The sequence below is a fragment of the Xiphias gladius genome, chromosome 1, assembly GCF_016859285.1.
Source record: "Xiphias gladius isolate SHS-SW01 ecotype Sanya breed wild chromosome 1, ASM1685928v1, whole genome shotgun sequence".
NCBI lineage: Eukaryota > Metazoa > Chordata > Actinopteri > Istiophoriformes > Xiphiidae > Xiphias > Xiphias gladius.
Window position 1 is genome coordinate 1,917,194 of NC_053400.1, and position 27,983 is coordinate 1,945,176.

General features: G+C 38.2%; 1 protein-coding gene across 2 annotated transcripts in view; it reads left to right on the forward strand.

The window, feature by feature from the left end:
• The first annotated feature begins 500 nt into the window (after positions 1–500).
• The window catches only part of sh3gl3a (SH3-domain GRB2-like 3a), a 45,573-nt gene continuing 18,090 nt past the window's right edge, over positions 501–27,983 (forward strand). For both annotated transcript variants that reach the window (XM_040136331.1, XM_040136322.1), the window contains exon 1: positions 501–711. In XM_040136331.1, the coding sequence (XP_039992265.1) occupies positions 667–711 (45 nt within the window). In that variant the 5' untranslated portion in view covers positions 501–666. The remainder of the gene's footprint in view (positions 712–27,983) is intronic.

Genomic DNA, 27,983 nt, shown 5'->3' on the forward strand with positions numbered 1-27,983 from the left:
AGAACAAAGAAGATATCTATTTAACAGACCTATGTGTGTTAGCCTATGTTCGTACATTCAGCTAAAGCCTTTGGGATCTTCTATTAAGGCATTTGAAGTTGCTTTTGGATACATTAGTATTATTAGTAGTATCCATATTTCACTTTTCAAAAAGCTGCCAGGGAAGTCATATAAAGTGGATGCCTCAACTCCTGATTGGACATTGTGGAGGAGATATATGATGGAAAATTCCAACCATATTTTGAAAATTCAGTATTTGAGATGAATGGAAAACAGAAAAAGTGGGTAGGTCACGAAACCACTCACAATCATACAAAGTAAAACAATAGTATTAGCATAGTGAGTAAAATTTCTCCTCACTGACACTATTGTTCGCATTGTATTTACAAAAAAAAAAGCAATTTAAAAAAAAAGCGCCAATTTTCAGTGTTGGAGTTGACACTTTTATTTTTAAGACAATAAAACTATTTCCTGTATTGTCAATCTTTGCGGTGTGAACTTGAGCTCTAGGTTCGGCTCAGGTATTGCTGCAATCTTGAACGTTGGTGACTGATGAGTGCAGTGTCGTGGACACGGTTGGCTCTTTCTTTCACGTATATATTTCCAGTTTTACTCAGTGCTTTTAAGGAACATACTCTCCAGAGGTGAAGCGCTACACGTTACAAAATGTCTGTGGCCGGGCTGAAGAAACAGTTCCACAAAGCCAGTCAGGTATGGAGACGCTTGTTATTGCTCGTTCATAACAATAACTGATTAGATGTGGACCATGTTTGCAACTAACGGTAAACGGGATTAGGCTTCAGGTGATTATAAAATAATGGAAATAGACAACTTTATGCTAATTCTTACGTGTAACTGTGGTAGATTGTGGCAATGATTCAGATATGGTTTCGAGGCATTTAAGCCCTCTGTCTAACGTCACTTTTTCATCCAGACAAGTTCGTGTTGTACGGAGACAACGTCACACGAAACTCCGTTGAAACTTCTGGAAATTAAATGTATCCTCGCACATACGCAAACACATATTCGTGTTTTGACTTCTTTCGAGAGCGTTTACGAAATACTGAACTCCCATGGTTGTTTCGGCACTGTTATTGCCATCTGACTTCTTCATCTTGCAGCACACCACTTTAATAACATTTCATGTTTTATCTGCTTCTCGTTTCAAAGCTAGGATCGGCGGGAGAAACTGGTGTCATACATAAGCCTAGTTTTACAATATAACAGCGGGATTAAAGTAGGTATTAAGACTATTTAGTCAGTGAGCATAGCTAATTATGTTCTGTTCAGATGTCACATCCAATGATCATCCAAGGGTCTATTTTGCCTGCTTTCTTGAGGAATCGTTACACAAGTATCAAAAGTAGCGGAGCTGTCTTTTGAAGACTAGTCAAGTGTTTCAGACTTGTCATGGCTCCAACACACTGTAATTTAAAGACATGTCGGATGACATGGGGCTAACCGAAACATTCTCACAGACCTCCTTATCATAACAATTTCAAACACAGAGTTTGTACTTACTGTTTGGCACACATCCAGTGCGCTTCAGTACACTTTAATGTTACTCATAAAAATTGGCCTGTTATTCCCACAGCTTCCTGCCACCAAAATACACCATGGTGGGCGGCTTTGAGTAACTGTGAACCAGTTCTAACATTTAGATAACATTTCAGAGGAAACAAGTTCTGCCTGGTGGATAATCTGTTTGTCTAAAGGAGCCGTGGCTCTCAGTGATTCAGAAATGTCTTAAGCTTTGTTTAAAACTCTAAGAACATTTGCTGGTAATGTAAGCGAGCCAGACACCAGATTTTCAGGTGGAAATGAATTGGATTAGACTGGAGTTTGGCATGAGGTTTTCCTTGCAGGCTTGTTGTCCATCTGTTAGGTGTCTCCATATCAGATATGTAACCTGCTGATGCTTTTGGCTATTGGACATAGAGGGGTTGTGTAACCCAACCAAAGTACTGAATTTTGGTTTGCGTTTGGGCTGTTGTGTAGAGCTTCAAGCACAACAAACAGTGTTTTCTCTGTTGTCCATCAAATACAGCATACTTTAAGTAGCTCTGGTCAGCCTTTCTGTGGGGAAAAAATAGAATTATTTATTGATTATTTATGCTATAGTTATTGAATTGTGCACCTTCAATTTCTAGCCATGCCTTGCAGTTGAACAACACTGGCTCATTCACACATAGTGTACAGGCCTGGACCTGTCCTATTGGCTACATAACATGATGATTAGTCACCTAAAGATTTCAGCTCCCTATTTGTGACTCTAGACATCAAGGCAAGTCATGTATAATTTACAACTGGAACCAAAAAAAAATACAACACATAAAACATATAAAGCAAAGTCTGTTTTAGAAATGATTAAATAGCACTGTCAAACATTAGCTTTTAATTAGTAAATAATGACCTTTTCAGGTTGATATTGTAGTTATGCATTGGCACTTCCAAATATAAATGTTGCTTTAAAAAAAAAATTACTATAATGAATGTATCTTTTCCAATGACATACTGCCTGAGAGAAATAATTCAGATCCAAAAATTCCAGACTGTTATCTTGAGCACATAGCTGCAAAGAGCAAACCATAACCATGTGTATCTGGATTTTTGTGAACTAGGTGCATTTTTTCGTCTGGACTGTGATGACATTATGAGGACAAGTAGTCCCAGTTATATTCATTTTGGCAATTTATCCTGGCTTTGGAAAGCTTCATTCTAGATCTGAATGATTAATTGTTTTTATATTCAGATCAAAATTTGAGGGCATCATTTTCGAATTACAAGAGTCTCAATTTTAATTGTAATTTACATAATTAAAGAGTGTCTCAACAAGTTGTAGGAGAGTATTAAGTTTCAGATGGCAACCATTGATTTTGCCAGTTTTAATTATAAGTGTCCCCAGCATATATACTCAGCTCTAGCTAATTAACAATAATGAGAGAAACAACAAAAGAGAAATGTATCTAGTTAATCTGTGCTCATGCCAGTGTCTGCTTGGCCAAAGATGGTTTAGTTGAAGAAGAAACACCACTCTGTATAATTTTGATGTTTGAAAATAGTAGAGTTATTTTGGTGTCCAAAAAGACTTACCTGTTGCTCAGTCTTCAATTCAAATGATCCAGGAGATTGGCTCATGTGGAGAAAACTCAGTAAATTTGGTAATATTCCTGATAAAATTGGATCTTGTTTACTACTATGTTGACCAGAAATGCAAACCCGAAATTAACCTTTTAGAATTGTGCAATTACTTGTATTCACATGTAGGGATGGTGTTCGCTAGCATTTTGTCGACACTAAATCCAGTTATGAACCTGCTTATTGAATCCAAATCCTTTAGAATCCCTTATTGAATTCCTTATCAAATCTATTCAAGTAGTTTTTTTGGAGGAATGAAGACATGTTTTAGTTAAAAATATGTCCTGTTTTTATTTAACGCAGCACAGTAGCAAAACAAATTTCAATTTTTTTCTGTAACAGAAGATATAACTTGATATTCAAGAATCTACAGCTTCTTCTAATCATGTTAAGAACACAATTGCTAATTTTTATTGTGTTTTAGGGACCAATTACTAGGCAAGCATAAAAATGACACTAATAGAAACAACAGTAATTAACAATCAAACCTAAACCATGGACATTCTGCGCCTTTGAAGGGCTATAGGGCTTTCACCACATATTTTGTCACTGATCTGCGGCTGTGCTGCAGCTGCAGAAGCCATAGAAATAAAAACAACACAATGAAAACAATATGAATTCTATTTTATCATTCAGTGAATATACACAGAATAAATTGCTGATGTTTGGCATGCACAATGCACTTAATATGACCTGAAGGCAAATGCGAATACTGCCACAGGTCACAGAATCTCATGGGTTGGGGCTGAAGGTCAAGTAATGAAGATGAGTGCTTGTCCTTGTTCCCCCCTTCATCATGAGTATGCTCCTGCAAATATTGTGTTTTGCAGTTGTTTTGTTGATTGAGGAACATTTAAACCAGTATGCCATGTTTGTCGTTAAAAACAGTGTCACAGAGTTATCAGGGTTGTACACGTTATAAGTCATTTTTTATCTTTGCCAATGCCTGTAGTGTTAGAAAGCAAGGCAAAAATGGATCCAGTTTTCGAAACTAATGCCAGTCACACAGTAAATTCACCATAATGTGCATTTTCCACAGCTCCAATTCATTAACACAACTACAGAGTCATGCCAAACTCACCACTCTACTGCTCTTAGTCTCACTTTTTAATAGCAAAACCGTTTTAATACACATTGCTCTCCTTTAGTTTTTTGTGATTTCTGTAACATTACCATCAGTGAAAGTCAACACTTTTGTAGATATTTAGTAAGTTAGTCAGCTGACTAGTGGCCACTGGGAAAGTGAGCTGTCTACAGACGTCCATCTGAACAAAAATTTTGGTAAGAAGCCAAATTCTGTTACATTGTCAGATGGCTATGGGAGGATGAGAAAATTGCAATTCAAATCCTTTCACAATAAGTATTGTTTTATCAGTGTTATTTTGTATGGTGCACAGTGTGATCTCTCAGAAATATGAAGCATTATTTCGGGACATAGACATAGTGTTCACTTCATCAATGACCACATTTGTTTCCATTTTCTTCTTGCTTCATGTCTGAATTACTGTGAAAAACAACAGCCTGTGTTGGGTTTTTATAAATATTGTAATGATAATTTTCGAAAATGATGTGAAGATGCATATTTTCACAATGTACAATGCCCAAACGCCCCAACCAAATTATTATTATTATTATTATTATTATTATTATTATTATTAGTAGTAGTAGTAGTAGTAGTAGTAGTAGTAGTATGACATTTAATAGGAAATTTAATCTTAGTCATCATAGTGATAGTTTTGTGTCACAGCTCATATCTGACGTAACCAGCACTGAAACTGGGAAAGTGACACATGACAGGCGTACTAGTTACAACTGCACTAGCAAGAAGTTGAAAAAGTCAAGCATCTGGAATAATTTCCAAATTTGCAAATATGACCCCCAAAAGATTAAGTGCCAGATATGCCAAAGGAAAGTGGCATATCACAGATCTACAATGAGTTTGCTAAATCACCTGAAAACTGTAAGTAACTGCTTATACATCTTGCAGAATTTCCTTTTTTCTATTACGGCTGATGTTAGTGTGACCTGCATGCTAACAAACTATAATCTTGAAGTCCGATTTTTCGTGTCACTGAGCTTTGAATATCCGCGGGTAATTGTCACTGAAGCTTTGAAGACCCAAAAATGGTCATGTCGTGTTGGGTATCACGGCTTATGCAGGGGAATATGAATATCATTATATATCTGATTACTTTTCAAATTATTCCCATGTGCATGAGCTAAATGTCAACCTGTCACTTCCTGTTTGTGTGTCTGTCTGCTCCGCACTGTTGTTGTGGTGTGTGATCCCCTTCATGCTTTGATCAGTGTAATTTGTACACTGAACTAGACATGCAGTTTCTCTTTCACAGCCTGTTACATGAGATAACATGGAGGTCAGGCCTCTAACATAGGGATGTTGTCCATTCTCGCTCATTTTTATTCATTGCACAGGTGGAAAAATTAAATACAGGCTTTTCCTTTTGTGGGCAGTGATTGCACGTGTAAATACCCCCAGTGTACAGTAATTTCTACCTCTTTTTCCCTGGTACCTGTTTGATCTCACTGTTCTCGGAGGCATGTAGTCATGAACAGTCAAAGCCAATGCTGTAAAACATTTCAGAGCTTTTCTAAAATTTACGTCAGCGTCAGTGGTTTCCTGGTCTGTAAACACTGTGAGAAAGCCAGAATCTGCAGCCAGAATGTATCAATCAGACTTGTCATCCCCACAAAAAAAGGAAAGGGATGACAATTATCAGTTTTTAGAACTAGGTGTATGTCATCCATGTATGTCAAAATATTGTTTGGTATTTCACCTGCTTCCTGAAGTGGAAATTGGACAGTGACCAGGGCTGAGACTAGATGTATAAATCTCTTTCAACCAGCAGAAGATAACTGGGAAGGGAAACATTGTCAGTTCCTGTTTATTACAACCATACCTGCATCTTTTTCCACTATTATTTGAGAAGGGGAAAGGGAAATGTAGTGAGACATCAGGTCTGGTCAGGTTAGACAAATGAATATGCGAGTCTGTGTGTACAGACTGTCAAGATGAGCTTTAGAATTCTACAAGTGTGAACTGTCCATCTTACTTTTAGTCAAGCATGAAGCAGAAAACCACTGCTGCACTGTTTTCCATGGGTTGGAACTTTCAGTTTGGGCTCCAATTAACAATTAATCTGTTGATTATTATTTCAGATGTCTCATCTTGTCTAGCCAATAATCCAACACCCAAAGATCTTCAGTTTACAATGACAGAAAACAGAGAAAAGCAGCAGCTCCCTGAAACATGGTGCCCACCGTTGCAAACGTCTTTGCATTGTCATCCTTATACCATGGACAGAGCGGCCAAGGCAGAAACGTGCCAAGAGAGTTGAGTTGCATGCTAGGCTAAAGGCTAGAGCTACACAACCGCCGCTACCTAACCTGCTGTTAGCCAACATTCTCTCCCTCGAAAACAAGATGGATGAGCTGAGAACTAGGTTTGCTACCCAGATGAGATCAGAGAATGCTGTGCTCTTACTCTCACGAAAACCTGGCTGTCGGACAGCAGGCCAGACTCTGTGATCAAGCTTCAAACACACTCTGGTAAACGCAGGGACCTCACATTGGCTTTTGGAAAGATCTGAGGCGGTTGTGTCTGTGTCTGTATGAACAACAGGTGTTGTACGGACGTTAAGACTGTTGAAAAACACTGTTCAGCTGAAGTAGAACTGTTGACGGTAAAGTGCAGACCCTTTTACTTCGGAATGCCCTCCCCAAGTACCATCAGCATGTATGCTTTTGAAGAGGGAGACTAATAACCTTGACCAAGTCTGCAGTAACATAAGATGCGGATACAAGGCTGTGCCCCGGCCCCATATCAGACATTTTGACCACATCTCAGTGTTCCTATCCATCGTACAGACAACTCCTTAAGCAAACTGACACAGTAAGTAAAACTGTCAAAGTTTTGAATGAAGAAACTGAACTGGTGCTTCAGGACTGCTTTGGGATGTGTTTAGAACTGCTGCTATGAGGGAAGACTCTACTGCTGACTTTGAGGAATCGGCTTCTAGGGTAACTGGCTACATTAGCACATGCATTGAGATTATCATTCTCACAAAATGCTGCAAGAAACATCCTAATCAAAAACCCTGAATAAACTGTGAAGTTCAGTCTATGTTATGTACTCGCTCCACTGCATTTGTCTTAGGCAATGCTGAATACTACAAAAAGGCCAGATATGACCTCCGTAGTTCTATCAAAGAGGCCCACATATAGTACAGATTGAATTTGGAGGGACATTTTTCCACCGCGGATTCGCGGTGCATGTGACATGGCCTGCAACACATCACTGATTACCAGCAGAGAAGCAGGGGGGTCACAACTAGTCAAGCCACACTGCCAGATTAGCTGAATGAGTTCAACACTCGCTTTGATGCCCTCAGTATCAACCGACAGAGAGGGTGTCTGGTCATGAAGAGCACAAAGAACACATTGTTCACTGTGACATCGGCGGAGGTGTTTAAAGATCTGTAGTCAGTAATCTGTATCAGTACCACCATCCACACAGCCCTCACGCACTTAGAGGGCAAGGGGTCGAGACAGGGTACAGAAGAGAAGTGGCAGATCTGGTGGCCGGGTGTTGTGACAACAATCTTTCCTTAAAAGCAGACAAGACCAAGGAAATGATTGTTGACCCAAGGAGGAAGGGGGAGTTGCACACAACACTATACATAGGTGAGACAGAGGTAGAGATGGTGAAAACCTTTAAAATCCTTGGCACCCCCATCAGCGTAGATCTCACCTGGTCTAACAACACACAACAAATCCTCAAGATGTCCCAGCAGCAACTGCGCTTTCTAAGAAGATTGAGGAAATTTGATGTGCCAACCAAAATTCTCAGCAACTTCAAAAGGTGCACAATTGAGAGCATGCTTACCAGTTCCATCACAGTGTGGTATAGAAACTGCACTGCTCAGGACAGGAAGCCTCTCTAGCGTGTGATCAAAAATGCACAGTACATCTCAGGATTAGCCTTCCCCTCACTTCAGGACATTTACCACACCAGGGTCATCAGGAGGGCACAAAACATCATCAGGGAAGGTACAGATCCACAACACAGCCTCTTCATAGTGCTGCTCTCAGGCAGACGCTACAGGAATTTGAAGTCCAGGACAACAAGATTGACAAACAGGCCATCAGGCTTGTGAAGGACTCTCTCACACACCGTTCCCTTCCATCACCATTACTGTGATTGGTTGAACTCTGGCTAACACACACACACACACACACACACACACACACACACACACACACAAACACACAGACACACAGACACACACACACACACACATTATTGTTATTGTTATTATTATTACATTTTCAAAAAGTTTCTCAATAGAGTAGTGAAGAGTAGAGAAGTAGATGTCCCATTTAGGCGTGCCCCTGTGGCTTAGGGGTAAAGACACCGACCATAACATTCCCAGTTTAAATCAGGGCAGCAACCTTTGTTCATTTCTGGCTCCCTACTTTTCTTTTATCTTTTTACTATTATTATCTGATTAAGGCATAAAATACCCCCTGACTTGTTTCTTGGCCCAAGGCCCAACTTTACACTATATTACATTGCAATCTGTGTGCAAGTCTCTGAGAACTAATTAATATTTAGTCTAACAAACAAATTGGAACGGATCACATTGCAGCTGAAAGAATCCCTGTTCAGATGTTTTTCTTAATGTAAAATGTAATGTGATCAGACGTTTTTCTCTAGTAGCAGGGGCAGAAATACCTGCAGAAAGAGACAGGAAGAGAGAGGAGAGAAACGAGAAAGCACAAAAGTACGGGAGAGAAAAGAAGTTGTTAGTAACGAGCATCAATGCGTTATGAATTTGTGCAGATAAGAGGAGGAGAGAGGAGCTCGGTGCATCATGGGAAGTCACCCGGCAGTCTTGGCCTATAGCATCATAATGTCATTTATGTCCTTAAGGCTGCTTGAAGTTTAGCTAACTTATCACCCAGTTTCACCAGGCTTCATTGACAAGTACAGTTGAGTATCATCAGCCTAAAGGAAGCATATATATATATAAGGTGAATGGAACTGGTCCAAGCACAGAACCTTGTTGAACTCTGTGACTAACTTTTGAGTATATGGAGGACTTATCATTAACGTGCGCAAACTGAAATTGATCTGATAAATAGGACCTAAACCAGCTTAGAGTGGTTCCTTTAATGTCAATTAAATGTTCCAGGCTCTGTAATAGGATATGATGGTCAATGGTATCAAATGCAGCACTAAGATCTAACAAGACATGTACAGAGACAAGTCCTTTGTCCGATACAGTAAGAAGGTCATTTGTAATTTTCACCAGTGCTGTCTCTGTGCTATGATGCATTCTAAATCCTGACTGAAAATCCTCAAATAAACTATTATCATGTAAAAAGTCACACTGTTTGGCGACAGCTTTCTCAAGGATCTTAGAGAGAAAGGGAAGGTTAAATATGGGTCCATAGTTGGCTAAAATATATGGATCAAGAGTAGGCTTTTTAAGAAGAGCTTTAATTACATGTATTTTAAAGAACTGCGGTACATATCCTGTTAATAAAGACATACTGATTATATCTAGTAGAGAGGTGCAAACTAAGGGTAAAACTTCCTTATGTATGCACTGACTCAACATTAATTTTGTAACTTCATAACTTCATTCATTGTTTTGCAGGATTAGTGACTGACATACCTGTCCTCTTGGTGCAATTTTCAGTCAATACAGCAGTTGCAAGGAGCAATTACCTTTGTTTCACAAATTAACTAAAAAAAATGAGAAAATTTAGGATTTCTTCTGTAATCGAACTTACAGAAACCAGTAAGCACAAAACCCAATCTATGTGAATCGATGAAAAAAATCTGAGATGTGAGTGGTGATTCTGAGGTCTGGAATCAGGACATAATTTGTCATTAGATTTAGATTTTCACAGTTTTTAAAGGTTTCTGTAGAGTGTATATGAAAACATGATAAAACCAAATAATGATCATTTTATGCTGTAAATTGCAATATGGTTCAAGATAAGAACAGTCATTCAAAATAAACTAACTAAATAAAAAAAACAGTAATGTAAGTTTAGTATGACTGTGAATGTGAGAAGGTGTAAGGGCATTAGTTTCTGGTGTGCTGTGATCTGACATTGTGGTGACATATGCAGAAGACCTAGATATTAGTTCCACAGTCATTTGTACAGGTGGAACCCACTATCAGTGGAGGTTTACGACTGATACTCCTGACGTCAGTGCCAGTTTCATAAAAACCTGCAATTACCCAATTTCTCTCCCTCCACTGATATTTTCACTTCATCTGATAGTTGATAGTTGTTACCTAGGATGCAGTTGCAGATGAATTTGCAGTGTGCTTATTCTGTGCAGAGCTCCCAACAAGTCCTATTATTTTTTATTACATGTAGACAAATGGCTTAAACACAAGTGGCATTGTTAACACAATTGCCTGCATACTTGCCTGCATGTGTGTACCTGTAAGATTACAAAATGTATCCACTAGGGGATAACTCAGGGCTGGCTCGTACCTGGCTGACACTGCAATATCTTCCTTGGGAATTTCTAATTTTACAAAGACGAAGTGGAAATCACAAATGTCATTGTGCCATGGTGATTTAAGGGTTTAAGGTGCTGGTATGAATACCTGGGGACCTTTTGTGCATGTCATACCCAATCTTTCTCCCCCATGTACTCTCCAATAAATAAAAGCAGAAACTGATCTCATGAAGGGCACCTGATATCAGACAGACATAATGTATCCTGGACCAATCCAGATTAAGGTTAGCCTTTCTAGACTTCAGCCTTAAGGATGCATTTTGATGAACAATAGTGGTAAGCAGTGATGTAACATTGAGGATGGCTGCTCACAGCAGCTAAGTGCTATTTGTAAGGTCTGTATCTATACACAATGTCAAGGTGTGTCAATCATTTATAAACATTCCTGGTGTTGTGCTTGTACACACGCAAAGAGACAGAGGTAGCTGTTTGAAGAATACTTCCACGCCTAACACACCTGACCATCACTGTAAAGTGTGTGTGATTTTTGGATTGTCTCTTTCAGAAGGTTACAAAAATGTAACCTGCCTCATTTCTTCACTGCAGGTCACGGTGTGTTGTCACGTGCATACACACCTACAATATCAGTTATCTTTTCTCTGCAGTAGCAAGATGTTATTACAGCAATCTATGTATGCCTGCCCCCTGCAACAGAAAAAATATGCCACTAGACAGAGATATCGCTGACACCTCAGTGAAAAGCATCTATCTATCTTTAATGATGGAGTGATAGAGGGACAGAGCCACAGTTGCCTGGTGATCTGGAAGGCAGCTTTTCAGCTCATTAACATTTTAGCAGCTCATCGTCATTGTGTGCTGCTACATGATGATGCGGATCGGGTTATGTTGATGGTACAAAGTGAGAGCCTGATACACAGAAGCAGGGTGTCCTCATGGAGGATTTTGTATTAGGGTGAAATATGATAACAATAGCTTTCTTTTCCACTGAGAAAAAAGACCCTGTTTCCTGGTGTTTTCATGTGACAGTTCGGTTGGAGATTCAGTTGTGTTATGCAAGTAGCAGCTAATGTAGCTTCGAGCTGCTAGCTTCAAGCAGAGATGAGGGGTGGGTTACAAAGGTCTGGTAAACTCACTTCTTTGTAACTCCACACCTTGAGATTTTTTAAGTTTTCAAACATTAGTCTGCAGCCCCAACAAATGCAATTTATCAGATTACGCACAGCTCCTTCTGGAGACACAGGGTAGTGCATATTGTGTGCACTTTATAGCTGTATTGATGAACCTAAATAGATTTATTAAGGGATTCTAAAGCATTCAGGTAAAAATTATATCCAGCCCTTTTTGCAGGGCTGGAACCAATGGAATTTCTGAGCTGCTAAATAACAAGAAATTGGCTGTACAGAAATGCCAAAGATATGTTCGAGGTTATTTAGGAACAGTTTGGCCTTTAAATAGTTTTTTCACCTGAGAGCAGAGTTTATTTTTACACTATAAAAAGTGCTGTTCACTACATATCTTGGTCACAGTTGTTTCAAAAAACAACTTTTATGGATGCATAGCAAAAATGTTTATTTTTGTTTATGTAAAAAAAAGGATTGATATCAGCTGATATGCTATTACTGGATTTTTAAACTCTCAACTATCAATATCGGTACTATCTTAGAAATCCAGTATTATTGAGGCTGTAGACATTATTAACAGCATATCAGTGGTGTAACCAGTTGTTCTTTTGCAATTGCAGTTTTTCTAGTCTAACTCTGAATTAACAACAGAAAAACCTGGTAAGAAAAATATGAAAATTAAATATGAGTGGTATCACAAGCTGTCATTAAAATTTCGTGATCCACTCACACCATGTAGCCTGACTAAAGGAATAATAATTATATTAGTTCTGGCCAGGGCTCATCAACTAATGACACTACTGATGGTAACGGACAAGTGTGTCCCTGCTCTGGACAGGCCCCTAATGAGGAAATTACCTGGGATGCCAGGTTCACCCCAGGCATGATGAAGGAAGATTGATCCTATAATGTCCTGCCATCATGTCTGATGTGTTTTTTTCTTTGAAAAAATATTAATTCATTTTTTTGCAAATCCTCTAAATGTTTTCAGTAGAAAAACATTTAGAGTAGCTCACTTAAAGTTTATGAGAAGAGAATTCTCCTGCAACAACTGAGAGCAGCATTGATTCCGTGAAGCATAGCAGTGGTGTATGGTTTAGTAGGTTGTGGTAAGACACATCTCCCTGACTGGCTTAAAGGGAAACATAAACAGAAATGTCTGCTAGAATGCATGCTGCCTCTTCCGTCCTGCACACACTGAAACTTGAACACATGAAGAGACTGAAGTTCCACCAATGGCTCAACAACTCTGAATAAGCTTCCACACACACACACACACACACACACACACACACACACACACACACACACACACACACGCACGGACGCAAAATAGAGCGTGAAAGTTGTGGTTTTATATAAACCCAGTACAGCACATGCACGCAATGACAGTATTGTTGGGTAGATAACTGTGTGTACAGTAAATTCTGAATGAAAGGATCTTTTGACCCAGCCAAGGACTAATTTCAAGCATTTCAAATTACAGACCTCTCAGATGGACACATGAGACACTACAGGTTTTGTTCCAATAAACCTTATGGGAGGAAAAAGGTTTCTGTTTGTATAGTATTGAATTGTATAACTGTATACACAGATTAAAAAAATAAAAGAGGTTAGAATCATCGACCTTTTCTAGCTGTTAAAAAATAAATTATAGTGACACACTATTCATCACTCAGGTGGGGAACCAATAAAGCTCTTTTATGAACCCTGAGGGGCCCCTGAACCCTACTTTGACAACACTGTACTGTGTGTTATAGAGCTGAGCGAACAATCAGCTGGCAGCTTTTAATTTACCCTAGCAATGAAGAGCAGTGGTTTAGGCTTTGACGGTTAGATGCGAGTATTAGAGACGCAGACACAAACATTGAAAACTTCTGTAACAGAATAATTAATGTTTATTTAAAGGGAATTTAAAGTAGCTTTGGTGCCTGATTTGTGTAACCTGTGTGTCCAAGGTGATGTCTCCACTACTTTTTTCCCTCAAACGTGACAGTTAAGGCTCCACTGATCAAGCGGTGTAGATGCCAGAGACAATTCAAATAGAATTATTTTCCAACTCTTTAGCTCTAATAAGCTTTTTAGCATATTTTAGCCCATTGTTGTCACTTGTTTTATGGCACATTAACTGCATAGTTCAGTCCCACCACTCATCAACCCTGTTTCCTGTGCATGTTTTGTGGCCAGGTATTGTGTTAACCCAAAGAATATAATTTAAATTCTAGTGGGGATGGGAATTTTTCTGAGATATCACATGTCTGGCAGAATGCTGGTAAATGGTTCACAAGACATATAGAATATTTACATTTGATGAAATACTGTATCCATAAAAAAACATTTCAAAGTCAAACTCAAAATGAACGATATTGTCATTCAAGACCATACACCGAGGAGTGCACAACAGAAGGAAATGGTGTTTGTCCTAGATCACTGTGCAAAAATGGACATAAACCAAGTGCTACCCCCAAAACACATGCATCACACAACGTCTGTTTTAAAGTAAGATTAGTTAAATTGAAATTCAATTATTTTAATACTGGCTTTTACATGAGATATTGTCAGTATATTTCTCTGCAATGACAGCACCTTTTACAGTATATTTGTGTCCTTTAGTGGGCCTGAGTATGTTTGATACAGTCTGATAACCATGGTACTGTAATTTGCTTGGTGCAATATCTGAGTAAATAGGCGATGGTCATTTACCATCACCACAAGTGGACCCAAGAAAAAATTTACATACCAGGTTAGACATTTTACTTTTTGTAATGCGGGCCAGACGGCACTGAGTATGCAGGAGTTGACTCAGCAGGGGTTGAAATAACATGAACAAAAAGTAACGTCTAGTGGGAATAGAGTTGCAAAGTGGGGGGGGGGTTATTTTGGGTGCTACTGGTTCCAGAAGTTAAAGTCATGTTAGGTGACTCACAGTTGGAACATTTCAATGGCTTTACTTGGCATGAAACTCTCCCACATATGCCGTATCATCAATACAAAAGATTAAGAATAGTGTTAAAAAAATGTTGTTCTTCATCTGCTTGTGTACATAAAAACTTCAAGTAGACATATTAACTACACACCCAAGGTGCATTTTGGCAAGACACAACCAATCACCTAGCTCAAAATTCTGTGACTTGCACTGCTAACAGTAGGTGAAAGCTAAATATGAAGGAAGGGGTTGAGAAAACATGAAAACAAAAAATGTTAAATACGGGTTCAGTTGTGGGTGAAATCCACAACTATAACTTTAACAGCAACAGTTAATAGCAAGCTTGGCTAACTAGCCTCCTCTTTCTGAGTAGAATACAATCTTAACTGGACTGGGTCCTCCCAAACGATGACTGGTTTAAATTACAGCTGTGCGAACTTCTTGATAAATAAAAAAAAGTCTTGTATCAATGTTGACAGGATAAATGGTATGACATTCTCCAATTAATAATACACTACAGAAGTTGATAGCACGTCTCCTTGCAACACCAGCTCTCAGTTGTCACACATTGGAAATGCCCACTCAGAGGCTTGAAGTGTAGATGTATTCACAGATATGTCCAAAAACAGTTTTATTGTATTTTGAAAAATGGAAGAAAAATATATGCACAGTAGCTGTAGTATTGTTCACATTTATATTTACATGCAGAAAAAGTGAGATCAAATTTCAGTGTAAAGGAACAGACATGTACCATAATACCATTTAAAAATATTGTTAAACATATTTGCTTGTTCATAATCTCAACTGGAAATCACCGAGTGGCTGCAGTTTTTCATTCCACCCACCACTGAACAAAAAGACTGACAGAGCACTGAACAAGCAGAGCATCACACTCTTGTTTTTCACTATCTTATGATCTGCATTCTTTTCTTCCATCTGTACCCTGCAGGTACACAGTCCAGCCAACCTGAAATGCTTCGTAACTTGCCCAGACTAATTTTCCACGAGATCCACCACGCTGTGAGGCTGAGGCAGAAGACTGTGCTGAGCATTATCTCTGCATTCCATTAATTAGTGTGAACCAATATTAAAAACCTGAATAATTGAATTAACCTTGCTGTCTTTAAAGCCAACAGTTTTTATTAACCTGATCTGAAGTAAGATATTATCCATGAGGTTAAGACGATTTCACTTTTTCCAGTACATGTCAAACTGTTTAATAAGTCTTTACGGATATAAGACTTTATCTCAGTAAGTTTAAGACCGAATGGTAAATTGAACTTCTTGTTAATAAGAACCCTTTTTCTGATTTAATCGATAATACTTAATTTCCATGCTCCTGCCAACTTGAAACTGAATAAATACACACACAGTTTTCCTCCTGCATTGCTGATATATGTTTATATCCAAGCCTCTGCTCTGCTGCCTCTGCTTATACTGAAATAGTCCTATAATAAAGCCACATGAACCGTATGGCTCTATTCTGTCAGCAGTAATAGTTTATTGACTAATTTCTGACTAGTAGGTCTAGTTTGATCTAATTTGTATTTGCTGTCACTTGTGCTGCAGAAAAATACCAGTAAGCAACCAGGGATGTGCCAGTAATTGGCATGCCATGATAATTGTGACCCAAAAGGTCATGCTAAACAATGATATCACAATCATCAAACTTTCCTGAAATATCACTATTAGAGCTAAAATATAGTAAAATTACTTGACACCACAATCGGTTTCTTCTTCGGATTTAATAAAACCAAACAAACTGAACAGTAAAGTTTGAATGTATATTGCAGCTTTGTTGGACACAAAATTATTTAATACCCTCTCACTGATGGGGCAAGTCCTTGGACCTTCGGCACACTTAAATTTAATTCAGTAATTAATTTTTAGTGTGCAGGATTTTTTGGTTCTTTCCAGTTTCAGAGTTTTTGATCCAAAAGGTAGAATGTTAGAACATAACAGTGATTAACCACACAGAACACATTAGCGATGGATAACAGCTAAGTTATATTGAGCTTTTTTACGCAACTAGCACCACCTTCACATTTCTACAAATGGGTGCCATGTAAAATGTATGCTCTCTCTCACAGAACATTATGACTCAGTACATATAGCCACGCTTCAGTAGGTTGACTAGCTAATGTTAGCATAGCAAGACATATCCAGAGTAGCTCGAGCCAGACAGACAAAGAGCCTGAGTCTCTGGTCACTGTGGTCACTCTGCCTCTGTTTGACCAGTAGAAAGTTGTTCTCTTGTGGTTAATCAAAACCAAAACTCTAATAGACAGGAGAGCTGTGCTGTGTTCACAGTGCCCTTTAAAAATAACAAATAATGATAGTGAAGATGGCAATAGTAATTGTTGTCAGTGTTGTTACTATTAGTATGTAGTAAAACTGCTAGTGGTTAGAATCTATACCCGCACCTCTTTAGGCAACTGACCCAAACAATATTTTTGTAAGAGACACTTAATGTCAAACAATTGATCATTTATATCAGATGACTGTACAGTTTGACTTTGCAGAAAACACACAATCATTAAATCTTCATTAAATTAACAATATCAAAAATAAATCACATAAAGAGGAGGGTGGGGTGGTGGAGGGAACTGTAGCAGCTGATGATAGGTAATAATTAATAACTAATGCAAGTGTGACTTCACTGCTCTGCCTGAACAAATGCAATGTTCTGTTTCATTCAGAGACACTTATGTCAAGGAACAGAAGTTGTACCAATTTGGTGGAAAGGGCTGCTGTTTAAGGAAGTTCTCAGAAACTAAGCAAGAGGATTCTTCAGCGAGAATTGATGACTACTCCCTACTTATTAAGTATCAGCATTGGAGTCATTGAAGCCCTTGTAAGACAGACAGCATACTGTACCTCAGCTAAACATTTAACAAGAATCTAATAGTATCCTTATCCGATGAGAATATTCCATACTGCATGTAGAGTCATGTAGAGTCAAAGAGTCAGGTTATAATGGCTGTGCTGTACACCTTTTTTTGCAGTGAATTTGATTGTAGGCTTTGCTCGTAGCTACATTGTTGATGAATGAGCCAGTGACAGCAAAGCATGAACGAAGCAGCTGATGCAACAAAGATAATGCAAGTGCAACATTGGTGTACTACTTGAACTAAAGCTATGCTCCATATTGTTTCGGTATCAACAGTACCATGCATGCCTGTGCAATAGTCACATTGCAAAAGATACAATGTAATAAGGGAAACTAGACCCATCATAGTACACTGTGTACCATGTAAACCGTTCTACTGCTTCATAGAAAGTGAATCTTGGTATGTTAATGAACCCAAGAATCTTTTGACTGTGCTGATAGTTCAGCTTGCAGTAATTCTACTAAGCAGCTTCATATTTAGATTAATTTCAACTTTTAAGTAACTCACTGCCAAAATTGAAGAACAGCTTCTGCTATTTCTTCTAAGATAATACCCATTGTGCAATGGTACTCCTGGGAGTGTTAAATTACTATGTACTGGATCAGAATTTAGCTTGATGGTCTTTCCCCTTTCGCCACTCATGCACCCAAGGATCTCAGTGAACTTAGTGTTGCTTCCTGTTAGACTTGGCTCATATATTGGTTTACAGGTTGCATAATTAACTTGTGCTGTAGCTACAGAAACTGATGTGGACCCTGATGTGGCATTTTGGGACAGCGGCTCTGGAAAATAGTTGTTTACCATCTCCATTTATCTTAAGTGCCAGCTGGGTGGATACATCACTCGCTACATAGTGGTTAGGGCAAAATAACCCTAGTACAAAGAAAAAGTGGAAACAAAATGGCAGTTTGGTCTGTTTATCAGGGTAGGTTCCGTGGTGATACCCAATTATATCCCTCATACCTCACCTAAGTTCAGGCCCTTTCTCCAGCAGAGAAGATTGGTTGTTGATGTGGGAGTCAGCACCACCATTCATTAAACAGGCAGCCAGCTGGAAGAGTGATTTACAGTGGTGTGGTGGTAGTTCCTGACCTCTGTGGGTGGAGCAGAGCCTGGACCTGCTCTGATCAAGAAGCAGAGCTGGACTCAACTGATTTACTTTCAAAATACAGTAGGGAAAATGGATAGTGGTGGTCCTGTGTTTTGATTGATTGAGCATGATTCAGTTTTGTAGTAAAATAGCCAGAAAATGCACATCTTTGACTGTGAATCTGGAATGTATTTAGAATGTAGTCATGGTTTATAAAGGCAAGGCTTAATTTGAGATTAATGGTATTATAAAATATTGTGGTTTCTCAGAATTCAACTTTCAAGTTGGAAATCAGTTCAGCTGCAAAGATGTATGTGTTGGGAAATGCAAGGACATTTTCACTGTATCTTCAACTGTAAAATTGGCCAGCATTTTCTTTAAACTGGCTTGCGAAAGGCTGTGTAAAATCTCGTAGTTCCTCAAGTTAATTTTGTACTGTGCTATAAGTTAATGTTTTAAAGCAAAGGGACAAGGAAGACAAAAGATTTAAGATTTTGACTGCACACTTTCAAAATCAGTTTTTCTCTCAATTTGTGATTTTCTATAAGTAGTAAGTTTACAGATTCATTTTTTCATTTGGGAAACACTGGTGAATTTATGGAGTTAAAATCTGGTGACCTATTTGATGAATTAGGCTGATGATTTAAGTGTATTTTAATGAATAATTCTGATTTATTACAATTAGGCTTTTATATTAATTGGTTTAAGCATTATTTTTTATTGGTTATGATTACATTGTAAACACCAAAGTAATGGCCGAAGTGTAGGACATTGCTACAACAAAATCAAACAGGACAAGAAATATTAAGGTCCCATTCTTGTGAATGTGATACATCAGGAAAGCCTAGAGGGAATTTCATTACATCTTGTACAAACGTCCACTTGGACTCACTGATGAATTGATTAAAATTTGGTCGTCAAAGGTCAAAGCCATTTTGGCCATAACTCAAGAATTCATATATTGATTATGACAATATACACTTAATACCTTTTATTAAATTCGTTTAAAGTCTTAGATACATATATTATGAGTCTGGACAGACATCGATCTAGACTGCAACTTGACTGGTTGGCAGAGGCATAGAGCCGTGAGGTGGTAAATCTAGTTTCTTTAACAAAATGTTTTGCTTAAATGTTACAAGAGAAAAGGCTTTGAGGATGAGGACTAACTGATGCAAACGTAATGTTATCTCGGGATAATGCTTTGAGTTTGGCAGGGATTGATGAAGTGCCAACACAGAGCAGGACAGAGTCGCTAACATTAGCCTAAATTCTGATATAGTAGCATGCAGGACCAGCTGGACCAGTATGTCCCAGTCCTGAACGGGCCTTTTTCTAATTTAGCCTGTAACCCTACAGGTAAATCACACACTACCCCATAGCTTAGGAAGTAACACTAGGTTACTACTGTAGGTACTAAGCTGTTTAGCCAGAGATGCTAACATTCACAGACTACATTGGCAGATAAACAAACATTTTAATACATTCCTTACACTTTTGCTCTTGTGTTTTTGATTTTGGAAAGGCTGAAAAAGACATCATTCTCAATACTCTTTGGATACAGAGAATCACTGTTACTAACACTGTTACATTTCTTCAGTATGAGAAATCCGAAGCTTGACAGGCCTGCAATGCCTAGATATGGTTGTTAACCTATGACTGGAAAGTTGCTATTCACGGAGGGCTGTAGTATATGGTTAATTAACTTAGTGAGTACAATGTTATTACCGGTATTACTCGTAGAAATTATGGCCATAACTTTGAAAATACTGAGTTGTAATAAATGAGAATTATCCTTTAACATACCAAGCCACAAAAGCCCTACTAAAGTATGGAAACTAATTTGGAAATGTTCTTCACTAATGTGTACTCTGGTAATGGTGGTATTGTTTGGCTACTGGGTCATCATTGTGTTTGTTTAGATTAAGCAGTGTGAACCAAAAGACAAAGATATCGTGCTGCTTCTGCTGTGTGTGCATGTGTATGTGTGCTCTCTACAAAGGAACAAGCATCCCCTCTGCTCCTCCAGGTCCATTTGCAAAGACCTGTGTTCATAGGGCAGGAAGAAGGAACACAGATGTATCAACACAGTCACACAATCAAAGAAATTACTGTAAAACAATGTACAATGCTAGTGACGTCTTTGATCTGTGATTTAAAAGAAAAAGCTAACATCCTGACCGTGAGATCACGACTCAGTGGAGAATCCCTTCATGCCGAAGCCACCGTTGATTGGAACGGTTCTACTTTCAGAGTGACTATTGAACCTTGTATTCGCTCTCAGTTCACTGTTCAGGATAATTGCAGCTCTAATGTGTAGATCAGAGGGCGTCATTGTGGATTAAAAACAGGGGATAGCACCAGCCATTTGCTGCCCCAGCTGTCACCTGCTGCTGCAATTTGAATGCATCTGGCCCTTGAGCACGTCATTGTCGGAGGGAAAACTGCTGCCTCCCCCATTCTCCCCTTAATGTAACACCATGCAATTCTTCATAATGTATACATCTCAAAGTGTGACAGGTGCAGGTTTTGATCTAGAAAAATCTTCCTAATAGCAAAACCAGTCATATTACAAAAAACAAATGAAAATCGATTAGCATTCAAATTGCATTTACTTTTGGAAATATATTTTTGCAAAACAAGTGCAAGTTAACAATTCCACCAAAGAATTATATATTTTTCGAGGTCATATTAAAGTCTTTTAAAAACTAAACTGGGTTCTTTTAAACCCTCCGAGGACACAGTGATGAATGGGCTGAAAGCAACACATACAATGCACCAATTATCACTTGGATTGTCTCATTTTTATTTAATCATTAAACATGTGCTGTCAGAGCAATAATAAAATACTTAACACAGACATGAGATATTTTGCATTAGTCTCTGCATAATCCATTACAACCATGGATAGCACAAACTCACACAAAAGTTTTTTGGCTGGACCGCAACAGCGGCGTACAGCCCTATAAATATGAGCGTCTGTCACTGACGGACTGACTGATGAAGTTACACCATGGGTCAGCCAAATGCCGCATGACTGAGTGCTGAAGTTATAGCACTGGTCAACCGGCTGACTGTAAGAGTTTCCCCATTTGCTATTGCTCTTTCAAAATGAATTGGCACGTTTCTACTATGTTATCAGGGGGGCATTTACAGGCAGTGTTGCCATCTTTATTTGACAAAAGCACTTAGCAACAAATCTAGTGACTTTTTGGAAAAGGCCTTAGCTACTTTCTCGTCAGAGTTGAAAAGAGTCTGTGAGTGTGTTGGGGGGATTGGCTTGGCCTCTTCCCTCACACCTCTCTCTCTCAATTGACAGCAATTCAGCACACAGCAGCATATGAATATGAATCTCTCTTCTCTCTGAACTTCTCTACTATGACTAGTAAGCACAGCACAGCACAGCTGTTGCTGTGTGTTATTTATGTTTGTGTATGGTGATTTTGATGACCTTGCGGTTTTTTTAAAAATTTTTTTTTGTGCAGCAGCAAAGGCTTGGAAATGATGTGGAAGACATGTTAATTATATCTTCTAATGGGCTGGCTCACTTTCGTCACTGTGTCACTACTTGTTTCACAACACTGACAACAGGGTTGTGTTGTTCATGCTGGCTTAGTGTCACACTGTTATGGCTTACTGGGACACTTAAATAGAATTTAACCATCATTAATGTTATTAGTAACTGTGCTTTTCCTAATGTGAAAACTCAACATGTCTGTGTCAAAAAAGGCCTTTTTCTTTTCTAATTTCTATTTTTATAAATGTCCTGCATGTCTTGAGTTTTGGTGTTGCAGTTCCCATCATTCATTGTGTGATGCAAACAGGAAGTATAATGTTTCCATGGAGTCAGTCTTTCTGTTGGTGCTTCTTATTACCTTAAAACGTGTCTTTGTTTCAATCACTTGTGTCTTATCCTTGCATCCTAGTCCCTCCTACATACAGTAAGATTTGAGGAATAAATGTAGAGAAAGGCATTGAGGAAACACATTTTTAGAGAAATGAGACATGATGATGATGACAATGGCAGAGCTGGATCAGCTGTCAGTCTGCAGGTGTTAAGAGTTTTGTATGCCTGGAAGTTTGTGTTTGCACAGGTAGTGTGCAAAATAAACAGTTAAATAAACAGTTTTACCAGCATTTGGATGTTCATTACAAGCCTGTATTTTGTATTTATATTGCAAAAAGATCAATCAAACCACAGTTTGTAAAGTTACTGCTTAGACACTGAAAGCAAATAAGCCAACACGGCTTTATTTTTTTTTATTATTGGTTTTTGCAACTGCATTTTATTTTCTCTATTTAAATTCATTATGTAAATATCCAGATTGTGATGAGAAGGTCTCATAAACCGTATAAAATCTACACTTGGTGGTGATATTACACCTGAGTTGAAACTGTTATATGTCCCAGTATAAAACTGCAGAGATGTAGTATCAGATCAGTCCGATCAGTTGCAGCATCCTATCACCAAGAGAATTGTAATAAAGGTGTGTGCTGGTCTGTTAAAAGACATCTGTTTAGGATGGTCTCTTGTATCCTTGCTCAAGCCTCCTCCAGGCAACCTCCTCGCTCCTCGAAACAGAAATAAGGGAACTGAGATGTCCTTCATGATGGAGGACTGGAGTGATTCGGGGTCACCCGAGAAGTGAGGGAGACATGTAATAAAGTATTTAATGCCCACTATTTATTTGAGTGTTTGTGGGCCGACCCCAAATAAAATCGAGTCAACTATGCCCCACCTTAAGCAGTACCTTTGCCTCCAGCCGTCCCTCTGTGCCATTTATCCCCCTGGGCAGGCACACCTTACAGTTTGAAAACCTCTGCTGTAGAATAAACTACTGAGTTAATACAAGTGAAGGAGGAGACAAGTGGATAGCCAGCCCAGTGAGTTAGCCCTGAACTATTTTTTTTTATGCCTGGCTGGAGGCATGATGCTCTCAGGTTCTCTGTCCATCTGTCTATGTACATATGTCAAAACATCCCATTCTCATGAATGTGATATCTCAGGAACGACTTGAGGGAATTTCTTCGGATTTGGCACAAACATTTACTTGTACTCAAGGATGAACTGATTAGATTTTGGTGGTCAAAAGTCAAAGGTCAAGGTCACTGTGACCTCCCGTCCATCCCATTCTTTTGAATGGAATCCATCAGGAATGTCTGGAGGGAATTTCATTACATCTGACAAAAATATCCACTTGGACTCAAGGATGAACTGATTAGATTTTGATGGTCAAAGGTCAAGGTCACGGTGACCTCACAAAACATCTTTTCAACTCAAGAATTCACTTAATACTTTTTATGAAATTCCTTCAAAGTCTTCACTACATATACTATATGAGTCTCGACAGACATGGATGTAATGCAACTTAATGCAGTAATGCGAGGCAGTAATTCTAGTTTCATATATGTCTTTACATTTTGGTGAATCTATACAATGGACGGTCCTGTTGAAATAGTTACTAGCAGGTCTTATTTGCACTGTAACCTTGTAAATACAGACAACAATCACCCGGATTACTTTAGATACTGAAGAAAATGTGTAAATGTCTAAACATTTATTGGTATTCATAAACACCAGTAAATGTCTAAACATTTATTGGTATTCATAAACACCAGTAAATGTCTAAACATTTATTGGTGTTTATGAATGTGATATGCTGATGTGATCAGAAAGAGTAAATCACTCTGATTCCAGCATAGTGTGTATGTGTCCGATTTGACTGTGGTACGACCCAGAGAATAGGGGGTGTGAGTTATGAGGCAAACTGCATCAGTCATATTCAGAAGTTATTTTTTCTTAAGGTGCCCTTTGAATTTGCAGTCTTAGTTTTTATGATATCTTCCAATATCAAGACACTACACTTCAGCTATAGTACTACATTATAACAAACAGTCTGACAGTGCTTGAATACAAACAGTATATAAGCTGTTCCTGGTCTCTCTCTCTCTTCTCTCTCTTGAATTTAACTAAATTGAATATTAATCCCAAAATTCTGGATATGATGCCTAATATCTCAGTTGACTCTCTGCCACACAGCACCAGCCATGATGACTCAATCTCTTTTCTATTCTGGGTTGATCTCCAGGTTCTCCCACTTTATAGCTTCTTGTTAAATGTTGTTCTGTTATCGGTGCTGCAAGTTGGACTACGTTTAGATGGTCTGGGTCTGTGATGGAGCAACCATCATCACCGTCTGTTCTATATTTAACCTGAAGCTAGTGTTCTAAACTGCTCCTAAAGGGAAGACCCTATGTTTTTGTTTCTTATGATGAAGAGAGTGAACTGGACTGCCATGTTGCAGGGCTGAATAGCATAACTGCCTTCTGGAAAGCTAATAAACCTCTTGGTATTTTCCTTCCACCCATAGGCATAGTGACATGGTACTTTCAGGGTAAATTTCATGAATTGTCCATCAAACCTTTACAATATAATAAAATACTTTCAAGAACGCATTGCATTGAGTTGTGGTTGTTGATTGAAAGAGTAGTTTCGGCAGTGCAGAAAATAACATGAATTAGAGGTGCACAAAGCAGATTGACATGAAAATGGATTCATATAAAAGTAAACTACAAAGGCATAGTGTGAGCAGCACTCTAGCAGAGCAGCAGTAGCAAAAGCTCTAGGGCTCTGTGTGTGTCTACACAGGAAGAAATCATGCACAGTATTGAGTTGTACGTCACCCGTGTTTCTGCAGCGCTCAGAGCCCAACACAGTCACGGTAGTTACACATGTAAAATGCAGCAAAATAGGCTTGAAGCATAAAAATGTGCTTTGGGCCAGGTTTCAGGTGTGTAGCGTGCTTAAAACACCAGCCGTTAATTTTCAAAGTAGAACATGAACTCAGTGGCTCACCTGCAATCAGAAGTTTTCATCCTAACTGGCCAACTGCCCTAAATCTTTAAGTATTAGTCCGCTATTTGTACACACAGAATTTTAATCCTCTTTAAATCTGCCCGGGAATGGTGTCAAAGTCTCCTTCCTCTCTATGACACACATCTTAACTTCACATAAGCTCAGTAGTATTAATGCTGTTAAGGCACAAGTGTTGATAATGGATGTCCTCATATGGTATGATACCAGTTATTTAACCAAAACAGACATTAACATAAACAACTCTAAACCTAAACAAATCACTCTCTGTCCTATGCTTGTGAATGTGATATATCCAAAATGCTGGGACGGAGTTTCATTACATCTGGCACAAACGTTCACTTGTACCCAAGGCTGAACTGATTAGAATTTGATGGTGAAAGACCAAGGTCACTGTGACCTCACAAAACACATTTTTGGCCATAACTCAAGAATTCATACAATAATTATAACAAAATTTCACGTAAATTTCTAATAGGATAAAAGCATGAAGTGATGACATTTAATATCCGAAAGGTCTCACTTCTCTCACCATTATTCAATGCTATAACTCTATAGATGTTCTGTGCTACCAGGATGAAGATATGTGTGAAGCATCCATGTTTTAGAATTCGTAGATTCTTTGCAGCAATATCCATATGTGTTGCATTATCAACTGTCTTAGCTACAACTTTGTGTTCTATCAAAATCAGCTTTATTGGCCAAGCATGTGAACACATACAAGGAACTTGACTCTATTTTTTGTCTCTCTCAATGTGATAACTTCCATTTTGGCAAAAATACACTTAATAGACTTTATTAAATTACTTCAAAGTCTTCACTACATATATGAGTCTGGACAGACATGGATGTACAGTAAACTGCAACTTGACTGGCTGGCATTTAATCGCAAGGTAATTCTAGTTATTTGTTCTTGGTCCTTTTTGTTTTTATTCTATAGCTGTGCTGTTTACCCAAAGTACATTTTAACTAACCTACTTTTTACTTTTATGTAAATATGAGTAATTTTCCTTTTTCATTTGCAAAATTTCTTTAAAATAACAATACTTTTACTTGTGTAAAATAATCTAATACTCTTGTCTGTATATGTACAGTATCTGCAACCATTTACCCTGATTATACATTAACTGAATTCATGGCTTTTTATTTGTAATATAACATATCTACAAGTGAAATTGAGCTGTTTATGAGCAGAGAGGCATTCATAAAGAAACCAATAAGGTGCTTTTGTAAAAGAAGGCTCTTGCTTCTCAATGTGTTCTTTCCAAGCACAAAAAAGAGAGATAATAGCCCTGGCATTCATTATTACCAGCCACACAATCTTGTGTGTGTGTGTGTGTGTGTGTGTGTGTGTGTGTGTGTGTGTGTGTGTTAGAATTTAGTCTTGGAGACATCTAATAAAGTGGAATTTATTATATCAGTAGATGTGTCATCTCGTTTTCAAGGGGATCTAAGCAAACAGAACAGTACAAGACACAATGATATACATAACATAACAATGACAAAATGAAAAATAACAAAAAAGAGTTACAACCTTAGACCAGACAAAATCAAAAAGAAAAAAAATCAATCTATAAATAAAGGAAATAAAGGAACAGTGATGGCATTACTGAACACATAGGCAATCTGTTTTAAGATGAGAATACAAAACATTTTTAAATAAGCGACATGATGACAGAGAGCAGATATTTACAGGTAACTTTTTCCAATCGGAAGGAGCCCAACTTCAGACTACCAACTTCCTTAGATACAAAAGGTGCTATGAAGAGGATCTGATCAGAGCTTCTTAGTGCATAATTTGACAATAAAGGAACAAAAAATTGTTTTAAATATTAAGAATAGTTAAAGTTAATGCATTTTAAAATAAATTGGTACTAGTTAAATTAATGTCTTATACCAAGAGGGCGCAATCAGAGTCTGAGCCTTGTGCAATGGTGTGTAAAAAAGAAGAGCAACTTAGTATAAATCTAACATATAACAAATAATCTAAATCTAACATTGAGGGAACAAAGATCAATTTTAGAAACATTCTGGTAAACAATCTCAGCATAGTCCATTATTGGTAGTATATGTTGTGAAACAAGTCTCTTTCTAACATTAAATGTAAAACAATGTCTGGAACAATACAAAACACCAACACCAAAATGTACTTTTTTTCACGACCTGATCAATGTGTGGTTTAAAGGTAAGCTCAGAATCAATCCACACACCTAGATATTTATATTTTTCTACTTTCTGAAGAGATCAACCACCATTAGAGGTTAGAACCAAAAAGTTGGATTAGGAGTTGAGGCTCTTTCTCACACCAGCTCCTTTGTGGGTCTTTCTGCCCTCAGTTTTGTCTTCAATAAATGAAAAGCATGCTCAATTGAGTCGAGATGAGGTGACTTAGGTGACTTGGCAGATAGTATAGCCATA